The sequence below is a fragment of the Perca fluviatilis genome, chromosome 22, assembly GCF_010015445.1.
Source record: "Perca fluviatilis chromosome 22, GENO_Pfluv_1.0, whole genome shotgun sequence".
NCBI classification, from domain to species: domain Eukaryota; kingdom Metazoa; phylum Chordata; class Actinopteri; order Perciformes; family Percidae; genus Perca; species Perca fluviatilis.
Window position 1 is genome coordinate 3,050,706 of NC_053133.1, and position 17,637 is coordinate 3,068,342.

Below are 17,637 nucleotides of genomic sequence, written 5' to 3' on the forward strand. Positions count from 1 at the left end.
CTGGGAGAGTATTTGACAGGATTCGGTTTAAACAAAAGAGCTAAAGCAATAGAAAAGGAGCTGGGATTTATTTGAGCTAAAGTAAATGTAGGCCAAACAGTGTGGGAAGTGGGCTCTATGAAAATACTAACTTAAATCTTAAAATTGGGACATGTAGCCTGTAACAATTATTACATAAATGTCTGTCAATTATTTTACATAATGGCAGTTTCTTTGTTTAACCGCAATTAATTGCCAACATTAGCTAAGGTCTTAAGACGTATGACTGGTAATTGTTGATTTTGTTTAGATATGCCAAATTGTAGCCTAAATATATAAGTCATTATTGGTCAGACTATAATTTTTTTATTATTATTTCAATTGTTAGCTGTTGGCACTTGACCCTGAACACATTCATAGCAACAACAATGACAAGGGTTGGTTGTTTACTTCATAGGCTATGTATTTATGTTATTATATTATCTGGGTCACATGACCGTGATATACCCAAAAGATGTATCCTGGATCATTCAAAAAACTTTAATTTGTTGACTGAAAGAGACCATTATATTGTTAATCGCAATTATTTCTGAGACAATAAATTGTACAGCAACATTTGGAATTGTTACTGCTCTATTAAATGACTTCTGGAAAACCAGGATTACAGCTGAAGCACATGGAAGATTCAAAGATCACAAACTGAGGCACAGTGTGAACAGATGTTCAGTTATTGAGCTCTTATTTCTGAGTAGGGAGCAGACAGGACCCATAATGGAGGGGTCAGTGTGTTGGCAGTGCCCTCTGACCCTCTAACAACCACCCCACTGTGACTCAGTGAGGGAACGTCCTGTTCTGCCCCGGGGGCTGGGCAACAACGCCCCAAAAACAGGATGAAAGTAACAGTGAATAGATGTTGCCAGCTGGATCTGGAACACAGATCCTGCCTCCAGTTAAATCCTCTGAAAATGGGAGAGAGTCAAAGCTGTCGTGACTAAGGTTGGGCATCTTTTAGATTTTACCAATTTTGATTCTCTTTCTTTATTTTCGATTCCGGTTCTTATCGATTCCCGATTCCGATTCTTTGAGGTGGGTGTCAATACACGATGTGAGTCCCCACGTGATACGAGTTGCGCATGTGTAGAACGGCTGCCATCTTTGACAGCTAGCTATGGCAACACCACAGTTCCATATATATATTATTTTCCTTTTAGTTTTTATGGCCAGTTGATAGCGGTGTTCAGCCGCCATTAAGTGACTGTGAGCTGGGTAAGTTACAGGCATCGCCAGATGATGGTCCTTTTTAAGGGCGGTGGCGGTTGAGTTTAGCCCGGAAAAAAAAGTCAAGTTACGTTTAGAAAAAAAGATTGTGGTTTGGATTAAAACACTCCTGAGGAACAAACACGCATTTCTTTGATGAAAGAATTTCGTTTTTGCACTTCGTCCAAGTGGCGTTGCCCTAACTAGCGGTCAAAGATGGCAGCGTGTCTTGACAGGAGGGAGTTGAAATGGGTCACATGCCTATTTTACAAATAAGAGGAACATTTTTATTTGGGGTTTAATGGTTGTTTACATGTTTACTGGGCTTTTTCAACATAAAATAGAGCCAGACTTTAGAGCGCCGCTTCCTGTGCTCCATGGCTGCAACACAAGAAGCGCCTGGAAGTACGGTGGTCGATACGGAAACCAAAACCAGCACGTGTTAAATTGGAGCGGATGATGGGAACCAATTTTTTCCCCAAACGATTCAAATTAAAAAAACAATTTCACTGGAATCGTAATTTTTGAGACAATTTCCAAGTTGTAACCGGTTCTCGATGCCCAATCCTAGTCGTGACATGGTGAATGATTGCGTGAGATGTGGAAAACTGGAGCAGGCAACACACACTTTAACACCAGTTTACATGTACTTGCATTATGTCATCAATCAATTCAGGGTGACCCCTGCCTGCTGTGTTTACCAGTCAAACCAGCAGACGAAAGCGAGCTTAAGTATAACTTCAGTCAACGTTAAAATGTACACCATGAACAAGTACATTTAAAATGCACTGCACTGATTTTATATCAAACAAATGATGGACAACATGAACGCAGGTTGTGTGCTTAAGTAACAAAATGCCAAAAAAAGAAAGCTCAGAAAACAGACTCCGTTTTTCTTTCTGTCTGGAGAAATCCAGTATTGTGTGTGTGTGTGTGTGTGTGTGTGTGTGTGTGTGTGTGTGTGTGTGTGTGTGTGTGTGTGTGTGTGTGTGTGTGTGTGTAGCAAAGCCTAATAGATCATCTTCCTCTATGACATAGAGCTCCATCGTTGTCCAAAAACGTAAAAACACATCAGTAAGCCACACTGTGGCACTGGGTGACCCGTTCCTTCATTACCATGAACACACATAGTAATAGAACTAGTAAAATGCACTTTTCCTTCCTGTTTGAGTAATATGGTTAACAGTCTCCCATCTTTTTTAGTATATGTTCATGACCTGAGTCTTACATCTTCAGAAGGAACAAAGGATGTCACCTTTTCAATTCTAAATGGAAAACTGGTTGAAATGAGCTTTGAGTTTTAATTATTGAATCAAAAGCAAGGTCGGCGATTCCCCCATTCAAAATAACTGATTTTAACATGGCCTTGATTTGGCTACACTGAACGCATGACAAATGGGGACCGTTCACAAAGTCTATGTGTACGCTTTTCCTCTGGGATTGTTGTTGTTTCTTGAGTTTATTGGAGCCGGCACAGAGCTGTGAAACATCAATCTACTGTCAGCTGTTATCAGAGGACGCAGGTAAGGGAAACAAACTCTCAAAACTCCCAATACGCTCAGTGACAGTCTTTTTTAAGTCTTTTCCTGGATATATATCGGTAGTGTATATTAAATGAAAGACTTTATGATCCATTTCTGTGTAAAAGGGCTGCACACACCTTGCATAAAAAAATATAAATAGAAGACTGTCCTGCTTTTACGCTTTTAGAGTGGATCTCCGCGGAGCATACGCACCACTACGCACTGCTCTCGTGGCCGGTGTAGCCAGTTCCACTGAGAACAGTGGAAGCGTAGTGTTGGAACATCCATTCCGCGTACGCTACGGGTGCAATGTAGCCTGGCCGTTAGTCTGTGGTACATTCTAAAAGAACTATTACATCACACTTGATACTTGTAGCCTATCTTTTTAAAGAAAAATTTGAAAACGTGAATGACAGTTGTTAGGACATTAAACCAATGATCTCTTGATCTTCACAAATCAAGACTTTATAGTCTTACAATGGCATCGCCGTCAGTGCTGAAAGAAAAAAAAAAAGTTTAGTTACCTATAGTACCACTAGAAACAATGGCCTGAGAGCCAGGTATGTCTAGTATTGAGAGACGGACAAACAAATTGTTGGTTTTGGTCTTCCATGGGATTTGTAGATTTGTATTTGGAGAATAACAAAAATATAGAATATCACCATCCTTATCCTTCAGTGAGTTGCTGTAATATAGGGAAAAACCAGTATCATGACTTCCTCCTGTGTAAGAAATGAGGTCAAACCGAAAATTTGAAAATATAGATCTGGCTATCACTGATCTGTCGACCCGATGAAACAAATTCAGATTTGTGATGCTAAAAAAAAATGCTACATCATTATGAAATTACCAGCTTCTGCAGGCCCACAGGATTGCCTGCAAAATTCTTAATGTAAGCTATCCATTTATCTCATTTAATTAGATTCATGCATTACCTTTAGAAGCATTAAAGAGCTCCAGTATCAATGTAGTCCATTCTATCCCTTCCAAATCCAGCATACTGTTGTGGATATTCCACTCTTTGTCCTGGGGAGCAAAGCAGCGGCTGGAAATGAAAAAACTCTAACAACCCACTAACTCGCTCCGTCTCGTCCTCTCAATCTCATTTTCTGTCTCCATTTAACCCACATTTCAAGCAGAGAATGAAAGGGAATCTTTTCTTCCTTCAGCTTTAGCTTGGGTGGCTATTTACGGACCAACTAGTCTCACATTGCCAGACCTTCCTCCACAGCGCTGCTGCTGAGGAAGGTCCACACAGTATAGGAGAAAAAGGTGTTCTGGTTTATTGGCATTTCTTTAAACTAATCACAATCGTCTTGGGCGGCGCTAAGCACCGGACGCAATACCGGTGCCTCTGCAAAATAGGTTCCGGAAGGAACTTGTTTTGGTGGAACATGTGTACGTTCAAAAGTTGGACAGATAGTCTAGCTAGCTGTCTGGATTTACCCTGCAGAGATCTGAGGAGCAGTTAACCATGGAATACCAACACAAAGAAAGCGGAAGGTGACTGACATCCAGCCTAAAAATAAGGGACATCCAGCAGATCTTCCAGGCGGTACAGAAGCAATCCCCTTAATGAATGGTTGTCGATATAGACCACTGACCAACCGATCCAAAAGGAGTATATTTTCGGCCAAGCTGATGTAAATTGCATTCAGATTAGATGGAATGTGTACCAGGGCTTGCACATGGCCATACGTAAACAGCAAAATTCCACAGCACAGCAGCTGTCCACAGCACTAGGCTCACCTCTCTTTGATGGACATGTGTCTGGCCATCATCATGTTGCGCAGCTCGTCTTCCTCCTCCGGCTGAACCAGGCCGTCTGTGTGTGTGTCCGCCGCAGGAGGCTGACACACGCTGCTGGGCGAACCAGATGCTGCTCTGGATGTCACCACTGTGGACTCCGGCAGCTCTGGGAGCACACACACACACACGCACAGTGGAGTGAGTCAAATCAATAAGTTGACAGCAACACATAAATGTTAACAGTTTCCATTGGGGCTGGGTATCATTTAAAAGATTACGATACCTGTACCCTTAAAGTGATACCAATATTTGATCATTTTATTTTCTACTTCATTTGTTACCCATCATGTGAAAGGGAGCATTTATCTGCAAAAATTAACACCACCACACAGATTTTAACGCACATACATTTTGAAAGTGTTCTATTATTGTATTTGAAATTGTATTGTTAGGAGGATATGAAACTGGACAACTCCGTCAAATACGCCGCACTGGACTTCACCAAACCACAGACCGTATGGGTTGTAGCCGCTGCGGTAATGGGCCAATCACATGTCGCATCAAACTCGAAGAACGCTTGCAGTGATTGGCTGCAATTTAAAAACAAAGTCATTTTTTTCTAGATCTGGGTATAAAACGGATCGAATGTAGGCATGGTTTGACTGTAGAAGTTCCGATACTACTTAGCACTGGGTTATTTTATGATGGACTAGATTTAAAATGGCATTATTTTTCTTATTAGGAAGGGCATAAATAAAGAACAAAATAAGTTAAACATGATTCAAAATACATTTTGCAAATGGATCATGTATCAAACTCCTGATATTTACCGCCTAGGATACATCTCTCTAAATAACAAAATATTCCAGAAGTTCCATGACTACAGGATTTTGCATTGAAGTACAGTCATGGCTCTAACAGTGCAAACTCAGCAGCACAAAACAGCGTGCGAGCAAACATCTTTCATGCTTACCAAGAGGCTCTCGTCTGCCTGTGAGAAGCAGCGCAGACACTTTTTCACAGCTTCAAACCTCCGTTTCACAGCTGTAATCAAATAACCCTCGCCGTTTTGTAGAAACACTGAAGCTCGCTTGTCGAGGCACTGCTGCCTGGTTTTTGTCTGGGCATCCACACTGCTCTATCAAGCCACAAAAACCACAACAGTCATCTGACTGATTTCTCTGCTCTCTGACAGGTTGTACCCTTACTACAGAGACAGTCAAAGTGTTTGGCTAGGAGTTACTGCCGCTCAGACATAAAGGAAGCTGAAAACCCCAACCTGAATGCAACATTGTCACAGTCGCAGGAAATGTGGTTGAATGAGAAATGGTTGTTGACTGTGGACTGAAAGTGACTCCGGTGTTTATTTAGTCTTACAATTTGCTTTTTAAATATTTAAAAAAGGGCCACGTCACTCTCCTATCATGCATCACTTTAATTTCTTACAGTTGTCGTGTACTGTTAAACGCACAACCACACACCTTAATTAAATACATGTAAACCCTGATATTCAAACGCTGAATGCAAACATGACAATATTTTGACAACTACAACATGCTGAGGTTTAGCAGGTTTAATGTTTACCATGCTCACCATCTTAGTTTTGGGTGTTAGTATGCTTAAATTAGCACACAGTCTGACTTTGGCAGTGGTATTATTTTATTCTTACAGATGGCTCATTAAATATGTATCGACCACTTCCTTCAGCTCTCCAGCATCACTTTCTTGTTTTCGGTTTAAGAACACTAATATCCAACAGCCAATCACTCTTCACAAGTTTGACTGCAGAAAGTAAAAAGCTCAAACAGATCCTCAAAGCAGACGCAGACCCCCCCCTTGCCCTCTGGGAAAAGATACAGGACAATACGATCCAGAGCCAATAGACTGAAAAACAGCTTTCCCCCCCCCAGGCAGTCAAAAGCACAAACCCTCCTCTCCATCTCCATCCTATATAAAGATGTGTGTGCAATAAACCCCAAAAAACTGGGCATGCAATAACCTCATGTATATAGTGCCACCTCATTGTGCTTATTTATTTATTTAGTCTTCTATTTTACCATTTAAATTTTTGGTTTTGTTGAGATTTTGTTGTCATATTCAGAGCTATGACAATAAAGATCTACTTTATCTTTTCGGTTCCCTCTCTGCGGGTCTTACCTCCACTGATGGCCCTGCTCTTCTGGTCGTCTGGGTAGTGTGCTTCCTCACTTAGATACGCCTCCAGCCTCTCCTGGCGCATGTGGCTCTCTGAGCTCTGCACGGCTCTGTCTCCCCACCCTCTGGCCAGCCACTCCTCCTCCCTTTCCTCCCCCCTCTCTCTTCCAGTCAGGGGCTGGGGCAGATCGGCCTGCCTGACCGCTCCCTCTGGAGAGGGAAGCTTCCTCTTCCCTGGTCCCCGGTCAGCTCCGTCTTCTCCCTGCAGAAGGATTTGGTTCCTCTGATGGTCCGCGGGGTCCGGGGACCTCCAGGGGGGCCCGTCTGGGTGGTGAGGGGGCAGAGACCTGTCAGCGCTGGGGGGCGGGGGTTGGACCCGGGCTGCCGCTCTGGTTATGTGGATGTCTCCGGCATGGTCAGTGGAGACAGTGCCTCCTCTCAGAGCAGAGGAAGAGGGGGACGACGAAGTAGGGAGGGGTCCCAACCGAGAGCCTGTACCGTTTTGAAGCTGTGTAACAGAGAGGTAGAAGGGGAGACAGGCAAAGAAAAAAGTGGGTCCGTTTGCCACAAAGGCTGAGAAAAAAGGTCAGGCAAACTGCACACACACACAAAAATTTGAGAGAATCACGCTGACTAATCACCGCCTGCCTGACTCACTGCACTTCCTGAGCATCAAAGGGCAGCCTCTCTCGCCGGTCATTTGCAGCCCACATCACAAAGCCATGCCATCAGCCCCCCACACCCTCCACACAATGCACCCTGCTGTAGCCAAAAGACAGACTTTTTTCAAAATCTAAACTGAAGTTCGTGAACTAACCTGACATTTTTGCTGAGTAATAAATGACAAGCAGCAGTAAACATCCATGGAAAGCACAGAAAGATCTTGTACAAATATTCCTTTAACTTCTTAATCTTTTGCTTCAATTCCCTCTGCCATGCTTCCCCTCCAGTTTCAAAACGAGCAGATGGAAAGAAGCTGCTTTCAGTCCGTGTGGTGGTGAACAAGAGTTGTGGTGCTTCTGTTCTCCTATCCTCCACCACAGAGGCATCTTTCAAGCCCTCAGCATCATCCATCCACACATCACAGCCTCCTCACTGACACAGCCCGATGATGAGATCGGAACTTACTCAGAAGCCGGGCAATTGCACAGTGCATTCATAATTACATCACACAACATGGATACGGGAAGCCATACAGCAGTTGTTCACAGAAACATATGGTCATTTCTGAGAGGAGTGCCCACAGCTGTGTCTCAGGCAAATGCATGGCGATTGTTGGGAGGAGCCTTACTTGTAGGTGCTCTACTGGGCTGTCCCACAGCTCCTGTTCATCCCTGACGTCTATGTCTGAAGGCTCCTGGAGCAGAAACACGCACAGGCTACAATGCTTGGTTCATGTATTCTCTTACGTATTCTCTCGCTCTTGTTCAAAGCAGGAATGGGTTGTACTGCACCTGTCTGATATACTTATACATTTAATATTTTCTTATTATATCTTATACCTTTTTTATTTGACTTGGTATTGTAATTTGACGACGGCTACTTCTGTCTACCTACTGCATGTTTGCCCATCCTGTTGCTCTGAGGTGTCACCCTCTTCTCCCATTAAAAGTTTGTTTGTGGAGTTTTTCCTGATCCAAATTTTGTATTATGCCTTTATACTTTGGTATTATGTTTATTATTATGGACCAAATCATCACTATGTCAAATTCCTTGTATTTGCAAACACCAATTTGCAGTTAACCACTTCGGTTTCTGAAAAAGCAATTCCTATAAAACAATATGCTTTGAAGCGAGTCCAACACAAAAATTACACTACGAAAAATAAGGTTTTGAGTTAAAAGAATACCTCAGTTTTCTTAAACCTTACAATCTAAAGAAACATAAATATGGAGTAATTACAATAAGTTTAGTTTAAATGCAGTTTCTACAGGATAAACAGCAAATGATCCGGCTGCTCGCCTACCTGCTCCATATCTCCCAGTGTGATGGGTTGTGTCTGGTAGCGAGTGTTGGTCCTGCGCTGGCGTGTGTCCCCCCTGGTGCGGGTGACCCTGATGGGAGGCTGAGCCAGTCTGTTGAACAGCGCCATCTTTTCTGCCAGGCTGAGAGTGCAGAGATCGGGCTCGTCTTGATCCTGACTCGGACTTTGGCCTTTTCTCTCCACTGTGGACACGGGCTTAGAGCGCTGGACCTCCTGGGTTTCCTGCACCGGCCGGTTCTCCCGCACCTGCTCCCGGGCGGCGGACCTCTGCTGCAAGGACGCCTGCAGGCTGAGGGCAGGGTGACACCCGAGAGACAAAGAGGTAGGAGAAAGGGAGACTTCTGGTAAGCATGGAAGGAGCTCATGCAAGCTAGCGGCATGCCATACATGGCAGGCAGCATTGTGGAGCATGCACACACGCACGCACATGTGACAATGAGTCATGTCCACCACAATCTTTATTAAATAAAATCCTTCTAGTCTTCGTAGTCCTATAATAATTTAATCATGTAGTTTCCTCCAATCACACAGGAGGGCACCAAAACACACACAAAAAAAAAAAAAAACATTGTGCATTAGGACTTTCCACTAAGATCCAGCCATTGGCATCCTGTGGGGTAAAACCTCCTTGTGAGATTAGCACTCTGAAAAGAAGACTATGCCGTGATGTAAGAGCAGCATTTAGTAAAGATCAAGCATGTTAGTCACACACTGTAGGTTGCCGTGAGCATTCATATCCGTGCCATGTACCTGTATGGCGCGACAGTGCTGCAAACTAGGGTGGGACTAGGGACGCGTGCTCCAGCAGTGTGAACAGTCACTGCGTGTGGCACGTGAGTGGGGACGCTACAGTAGCGAAGGACGCGCGCGCGCACACACACACACACACACCCACACACACACACACACACACACACACACACACACACACACACACACACACACACACACACACACACACACACACACACACACACACACACACACACAATTAACCAGATGACTTCACTGTAGTTCAGACAAAAAGGGTCATTAAAGCTAACGGGAGAGGAATATAAAGCATGTTGAGGTTCAGAAAGATGGCTGGAGGATTAAAACACAATTATTTCAGTATTGATGAAGGATTTCAAATGAAATTCAGAATCACGTCCAGAGCAGAAAACGTGATGGATTAGAAATGTTGCTGCATCACAAAGCTTGTGGAAGTTTCAAATCAACTAAAAAGGGTAGGTCCACCCAAATTACAAAAAAGCATATTGCCTCACTTACCCCTACACGTCTAGCCACGCAGATAGTTTGGGTTTTATATTTGTATCCATGTCTGAGATTTCTGCCTCCACCCCAACAAATGAGGTGGATGGATTTTTGTTGACTTACTGCACAGGAAAATTACATTACATACATTACAAAAACTTATCTTTCTGGAATCAGGGTCCCTCGTGGACTGCGGATAATCCAGAGCAATGGGAACTGTTTTACGTAAATAAGATGTAAATTTTGTACATTTGCAGTTATTTTCAATGCTGTGTGCATGACAAACAAAGTGTTCTTCACCTCCGCTGTATCGGGCTGGAGGCAGAAATCTTAGGTCTCTGAAAATGTGGCTAGATACCATTTGGGTGAATGAGACTTTTTTTTAACTGACCCTTTAAAGCACTTAAAAGGAAAATGGTATTGTTCCACCTGGATGCTCCTTTCCCATGTTTTAAAATTGGTCCAGTATTTAAAATTTTTTTTTAAATGTGTTGCCATTTGTTGGGCATTTTAGGCCTTTATTATATAGCTGAAGATGTGAAAGGGTATAGAGAGGGGGAACGAAATGCAGCAAAGGGCCGCAGGTCGGAGCCGAACCCGCAGCGACAAGGACTGAGCCTTTGTACATGGGGCGCACGCTTTACCAGGTGTTAAGGCGCCCCGGAAGTGGTCCAGTATTTCATCTAACTCAGAAAAGTGCCAAAAATGTCAAATTAATCCTTTAATTCGGCATTAAACAAAGTTGCTTGTTGAGACTTACGTGGCAGCTATTACTACTTCCTCAGTGGTGACTGGCTGAGTTCTGGATCGGTCTTGTGTCCGTCTTAGTCTCCTGTCCACCGCTGCATTCCGGGATCGTGGTTTAGGAGCTCCGCCATCAATGCTCTTCTCCAGCTCCTGGATAGAAAAAGATTTAAAATCATTTTAATCTCACCTTTACCTCCGGTAGGATAATCTGGGAGCAGAGTTCACTCGGCTGATGTGAGGTTAAAGCAAAAGACAATCAAACACGGGCTTCTGAGTACTGAGTACATTCAAATCATATCTATTATACATGTATATCTATTCAAAGCTGTTTGGAAATGTATGTATCTAGTGATTTGATCTTAAGCAAATGGGACTACAGGGCATGTTCGAGGTCAGTTTCACAGATGCGGAGTGAAACGTGCTCCAATACAAATGCTTGTTCGGGTGGAATGCCTGTGCTGAAACCAAACAATAAGTTTTTTTTTTCTCCGAGTTTTCATCTCTTATTCCTCACAGTAATGTGAGGACAGAAAATAAGTTTGTGTCCATGATTGGAAGCACATTTCTCCGTGCTTGGCGTCTGGAACCAGCATGTAATCTGTAGAAATGAGAGGATAAACAGGGAATAGTTGAAGCTCACCCTGAAGAGAGAACGCTTGGCTGCTACGCTCAGCTTGGCCCGTTCATCTAGCTTCTCTTCATCAGCTACAGAGAGAGAGGCAGAGAACATAATGACATTACAAACACTGGATGGATTATGCATGTAGTCACCAAGAGCACACTGAAGAACCTCTGCAAGGCTGGTCATTTTAAAACGAGACAGTTGGAAACAATACAAAGTCAGACGGAGACAGCCTTTTCAACCAATAAAATGGCGCTACAGTTGCTTGATCAGCTAGCTAGCTACAGCTAATAAAATCTTCTAGTGACAGTTCAGTTGACAAAATCAGCAGTAGTCAGCTTTTGTCCGAAAACAAGGCCCATTGTATTAAAGCAACAGTAACTAAGGGGGGCAGGCTTAGCAATCAGTCAATTATTTGTCCTCACGCAACAAATAGCGTTTTATAGGAAAACCAGATTTTCAAGAAACTCAAAATGATGTAAAATCAATCGCATCACATTTACAGTGCAGAAGATACGACTAATTTACACTTATATTGAGTTTTCACTGCAGATTCCTCTTTTTGGTCAACGTTTTGCTAATATTTGAAAGCAAAGTCACGGTTGTAAAACTGCTCCGAGGTTCAACTAAATTGCATTTGTTTCATCTCAGAAATGTTTGTCTCAGCAACACATTTGTAAGTGTAATGTACTTCGAGTCATAATGTTTACCTTCATCACTTCACAGCAACAGCACAATCTGGCTTTATAGCTGGGAGCAAAGTCAAACCACAAACCCTGTGGCTGGTGTCATTGAGGAGACTATGCAGAGCTGAACAGGTGTGAGAAGCATGGCTGCACGACACACACACACACACACACACAAACTCTCTCTGCAAGACATATGACATGACATCACCACACAACTATTCCCTCTGACTGACGCCGCTGTGCTGAGCTCTGCTCCCTCCAATTCGCCTCAGAACAAAAAGCGTCCCAGCTGAGTGTGTGCTTATAAAAAACAGATGAGCTAGTTCTGCCCTCAGTAGAGCTGCTGTGCCGTTATGCTACTGTGAGCACCAGTAACGACTCTATAAACTTCACTACAAATGTTGTGCTTTCCTGTTAAAAAAGGAGATTTGAGTCCTTTGGCCTTCAGTCTATTCCTGAAGCGTTGACATTAAGCCACTGAAAAGTTACAAATAATCATGTTGTTTTCATTGGCAACTGTATATGTGGACTAGATATTGTTCCATTTTATCCTTACTGATCGCCAAAGGGCAGTGCTTAACACTGATTATCTTCCGTCTCGTGCATGCGCAGGTCTAGTCATTATTTCAACAAAGTCACGTGTGACTTCAGGATGACCTCGGCTCAGGTATAACTTCTGGCATCATCCACAAGATCATTCCTTTCTCATCTTCTCTTACTATTACTCTACTATTAATCAGAGATTTTCGCTTGTAGCCTCAATCTCAAATCGGAGTTACAGATTACTCGCCCGTTGTGTGTCCGCTCAGTGTTGGCAAAATGACCATCATCAGCGACCCGGCAAAAACCCTAGCCCTGGACCAGGAGTTATCCACCCTCTTGATCAAGGGTGCAATCTAACCAGTGAACCCATTGTCACAGCCGAGGGGGTTCTACTCGATTTATTTTCTGGTCCAGAAGAAATGAGGCAGACTTTGCCCAGTTCTGGATCTAAGGTGATTAGGGACAGCACATGTTCTCGGTGCTGTTGCCAGGAAAGAATGGTACACATCCATGAGGTCGGGATCTCAGCTGGTGATAATGTCTCCATGCTTGCCTCGAAGCCTCCTCCGATGCAGAGGTAGACACAGAGATTGTCTTACTTGTGTATGTAGCGGGGATCGTAGCTTGGGTTCATCTTATTCCACTTTTTGCTTGGCGTTTTCTTTTAGGTTTACATTTGAAAATCTCATGGTGAATTTTAAGAAGAGCTCTCTGAACCCCTAGGACATAACCTCCATTTGTGTGGCTCTGAGCATGTCTCCGAGGGCCAGTCCCTACCTTCAGCGCACTGACGACATCCTCCACCTTCTTCCCTTCTTCTGAAGGGGCAGTTTGTTGTCTTACAGTTAGTTTCTTCACCTTCTGGACAAACTGACAGCCTGTCCCACTGGATTGTGAAGGTCATTGCCTCCGCATACGAGGGGTAGGACCGTTGGCCATTGGCCACGTCTTAGTCGACCTTGAGAGAGGTGCCCTTGGAGGACTTATGTGCCACGTGGTTCTTCAGCAGAGGTCCTCGGTTACATCCTTATGGGGTGGGTACACAGAATTCTTTGTGACGCTGTTGTTATAAGTCATCCAGTGTTAAGCACCGTCTGTGGCGGTCAGTAAGGACGAAATAGATCACAAGTTACGAATGCAACTACGGTTCTATGAATCCTGGATGACCGCCAGAGTTCTCAGTCACGCAGAATCTCGTGAACCTGCGAGGAGTTTATGTAGAAATGATCTTGTGGATGACACCAGAAGTTATACCTGAGCCACAGTCATCCCGAGGTCACATGGGACTTTGTTAATATAAATAATACAAAAGTTAATTAAGTATTGACCACTGAATGGCAGATAACCTGTCCCACAATGAAACCCTGCCAATATGATTCAGAGCTGAGCTAACTGAAATGGAAAGCAACTCAACTGAACTTAATTACATGTACAGTAGATGATTTTTACATCACCATGATCTCATCAATTTAGCCCATCCAAAGGCTGATTGAATTGAATTTACTCAGAGCTTCTGCTAGAAAACCACTAAGGTTTTGGTGTCATTCGAAACCTTCAAAGATCACCTCATAAGTTAAAAAATAAAAATAAAATCACACCATGAAAATAAAAACATTGTCCCCATTTGATTCATAAGCTACAAACAAAACTGCATCACTTCTACTGCCGTTAATGTGCCAATGGACATTAAGCAACTGGATGTCCCAGATAAGTAATCTCATTGGTCAAACACTTACCACAGCCATACTGATAATTCCACTAAAGCTAGCCAAGCTTAATCAATTACCTCACCAACATATAAACCTACTCAAAAGGTAAAAAAACTTTGAGTACGTCTATCAACAAATACACATGCATTCTAGCCATTTATAACAAAATGTATGCATTATGTCCCCTAACGTTTAAGATATATTCTAAACATTAAGTTTAAAAAAAATAACTTACCTTCAGTGGAAGCAAGATCTGAACTCACGCAGGACCTTCAAAAGTGCACAAAGAAAAAGACAATCAGCAAAAGCTAGTAGTATCCACGCAGCAATGTATAACTCTGTAATATTAAAAGTGTGGTTAGAGAAGGGAGAGAGAAAGCTGGTCATTGAGGAGATGCAGTGAAAAGCAGTTTCTGGTATGCTGGAAATGTGACGAGTGTTAGAAGAAATGAAAAAAGGGAAACAGTCTAGTAAAGCCGACTAAACTGGAGAATTAGACGGAATTACAGAAGTCTGTTTGGTTCCATGGTCTTAGGGAGTGATTACCAACAAAGACCAATTCATGCTTCCTTGGTATGGTCACATGTGATGACCACTGTTCCAATTAGAGAGACTGTGTGTGTGTGTGTGTGTGTGTGTGTGTGTGTGTGTGTGTGTGTGTGTGTGTGTGTGTGTGTGTGTGTGTGTGTGTGTGTGTGTGTGTGTGTGTGTGTGTGTGTGTGTTGCCTAATGGTAAACTATGATCCAGCTCATGGTATTAATCTGATTATTGATTTACATAATTACATACTATGGAATAATGTATTGTACACTTAGTAGCATAATACGTAATCAGATGAGTGCACCAAAACCTGATTGGAATTAACATATTATAAAAATATGTGCATCACATATTATAAAATGCATTATTACATGCATCAAATATCATAAAATCAACATTATGTATGCACTGACATGCATGATGATATGGATATTTTTCAGCATTCTTCACTCTCAGCCATGCATTCTTGAGTCCAGAGCAGTACCTATCAGTCTCCTGGCGCTCAGCAGAAGTGATGGGCTGCGTCCTAAACCTCTCTGAGGTCTTTCTACTCTCCCCGGGATAGATATACTGTCGGGGCCTGCGCCCCCTGTCTCTCTCCCCTCTCCATGGGGCACCGTAGCCTGCGAGTGCCCTGTCCCCTTCAACCTCACTGGAGGGGCCACCCAAGGAGAGGGACCAACAGATAGAGTACCAAAAGGAAAGAGAAAATACAGCATAGTGAGGGAGAGATAGAGAGGGACTGGTAGCAAAAATGTTTTTTTTTTTTTAAAAGCAGAGGTATATTCAGTCACACCCCTGGTTTTAAATCAATTATGTGAGCAAGACCATGAAGAAGTATTAGCGGTTAAAGCATGCACACGTTCATTGGCCCCAGGTAGTAACCAAACAAGTCACAGAGCCAATAACGAACAAAAAAAACATACATCATAGGAAGCTTAGTGTTAGGCAATTAATGCATGAATGCCATCTCTACAGATTAGAAACTCTAGGCTTTCAAGTTGACGTCACACCAGCCTTAGTTGCTTGTTAGTCACTCAGTAGCCAGCCGATGTTCTAGAGTTCTAGAGAAGCCAGCCAGTGAGTAGCAGCAGCGCAGTTTTATTTTGCTACCTACAGCTCATTCCTGCGGCTGGTTGGAGGGGTGGTGGTGCTCTCCATGTAGGAATGTCGAAGCTGGGCCACAGATACCCGGTTGTCCTGGTGACTCTCCCGGTTACTGGGACCTTCACCCTCCCTGACCTCTCGGTGGTCATGGGCCTGGTACTGCAGGTTCCTCTGACTAAGCCCTCGTGGATCCCCAGCCTCCCACACCGAGCGGCTCAGGGCTAGGCTGGAGGTGGAGCTTCCTGGGCCTGCATGTGCCTCTCTGGGCTGGATGTGGGTGGCAGCAACCCCTTTCTGGATATAAATGGCATTTTGCCGCTCTCTGGGCCTGCTCTCTGATGCTTGCAGACAAGAGGGGTGCTCTGTGTCGTCCCACCTGGGACTGCTTCTGTGTCCTCCTCTTGTAGGATCCTCTGTCTCAGCCTCCCTCGCAAGACTCCGTGCCCTTGACATCCCTAGCTCCTCTTCCCCTCTTCCTCTCCGTGGGTCCTCAGTGCTCCTCTCCCTGCGGCGGATTTCAGAGGGCAGCACTGCCTTCCTGCTCTTTAGAAGGCCCTCTGTCTTCACGTCCTCTGACTCCCCAGTCTCTTCCTCCTGGGGCTGTTGTTGCTGCTGCGGCCCAGCTCTGGATGTGGGACCAGAGGCCATGGACAGATAACTGGGGTAACCGCCAACTTCTTGTCCTCCCTGTGGCCCAGGTCGGGCGAGCTGAGCCTGGGCGTTTTGGTGGGGATGGGAGTAAGCCTGCTGGGGGCCTGGTGGGTCTGTGTGGTATCGTTTAGAGTTCTGGTCCTGGAATTGTCTGCGGTACACCGGCGCGTCTGTAACATTTCCTAGCTCCGGGCTTCTCTGGTGGCCCTCCTCTCTGGCAAGCCTCTCCCTAACTCGGATTCTTCAGGGAAACAAAAGACTGGTTAACATTTGTACTACATGAATAGACACAGCATGTCTCTTCAACTCATAAAGAGGACTGTAGTTGTTCTGATAAAAGGAGCGGACAAACACAGCACTCAACTCCTACGTTAATCGAGAGGATGCTTTGTGTGTAGGACTGTCAGCATGAAAGGAGAAGCGGATTCTTTCTCATGTTTAATATTAGGGCTGGGAACAAAAGTGTGTTCATAGAATCAAGTACCAAAAATAGCCACATATTTAAAGTTCACATTTTGGTTTGTTGGATCAAATATTTTCTAAATCTTAACTTTGCCAAGTTTAAACTATTTGGGGTTCTTTATTTAGGGCAATTTTCCTGTTTTAGTTAAGTTCCTGTTAAGTAGAGTCACTTTGTGTCATGGTAAGTAATATCATACAACGATATTTTTAGAATAGGATGGGCTACTTAGAAATGCCATAATTTTGCATGCAAAATATACTATACTACTATATATGTTCTCGGACACTTTTTGGCCTGAATGTCAACAGGTTCTCAACACAGTATAAAATATCTGTATTGTTTATTTTCACTTACTGAATTACGTAGCTAGCTTAGAAATTGCACCATGAAAAGTCATGCTGAAATAGCTATTAGCAGTTTCTGTGCGGAGCTGGAAGACCTAAGCCCCCAAACCTGGTGTCACTGATCAGTGTAAGGTCAGTATTACTGCAACATCACTACCCAATGTTTTATCCTTCATTAATGTTTAACATGTCCTTCAAACATTTGTTTGGGGGGCATGGGGATTAAACTGAACACAGCATGGGAGATGAAGTTATGGTCCAAAGCAAAGAAAACAGGAGCTTGTGACAATGAGGATGATCATGATGTGATGTCAGCTGACG

The 17,637-nt window shown here is 43.6% G+C and overlaps 1 protein-coding gene across 13 annotated transcripts in view; it reads right to left on the bottom strand.

Moving 5' to 3' along the window:
- svila (supervillin a) overlaps positions 1 to 17,637 on the bottom strand; it is a 147,289-nt gene that overhangs the window by 61,780 nt on the left and 67,872 nt on the right. For 6 of the 13 annotated variants that reach the window (XM_039790282.1, XM_039790279.1, XM_039790277.1 and 3 more), the window contains 10 exons: positions 15,869 to 16,750; positions 15,236 to 15,403; positions 14,446 to 14,480; positions 11,288 to 11,352; positions 10,661 to 10,797; positions 9,397 to 9,492; positions 8,629 to 8,935; positions 7,954 to 8,019; positions 6,666 to 7,170; positions 4,509 to 4,674 (listed from right to left, as the gene is read on the bottom strand). In XM_039790282.1, coding sequence (XP_039646216.1) covers positions 4,509 to 4,674; positions 6,666 to 7,170; positions 7,954 to 8,019; positions 8,629 to 8,935; positions 9,397 to 9,492; positions 10,661 to 10,797; positions 11,288 to 11,352; positions 14,446 to 14,480; positions 15,236 to 15,403; positions 15,869 to 16,750 — 2,427 coding nt within the window. The remainder of the gene's footprint in view (positions 1 to 4,508; positions 4,675 to 6,665; positions 7,171 to 7,953; positions 8,020 to 8,628; positions 8,936 to 9,396; positions 9,493 to 10,660; positions 10,798 to 11,287; positions 11,353 to 14,445; positions 14,481 to 15,235; positions 15,404 to 15,868; positions 16,751 to 17,637) is intronic. The other 7 variants (XM_039790288.1, XM_039790280.1, XM_039790284.1 and 4 more) reach the window with 6 other exon arrangements.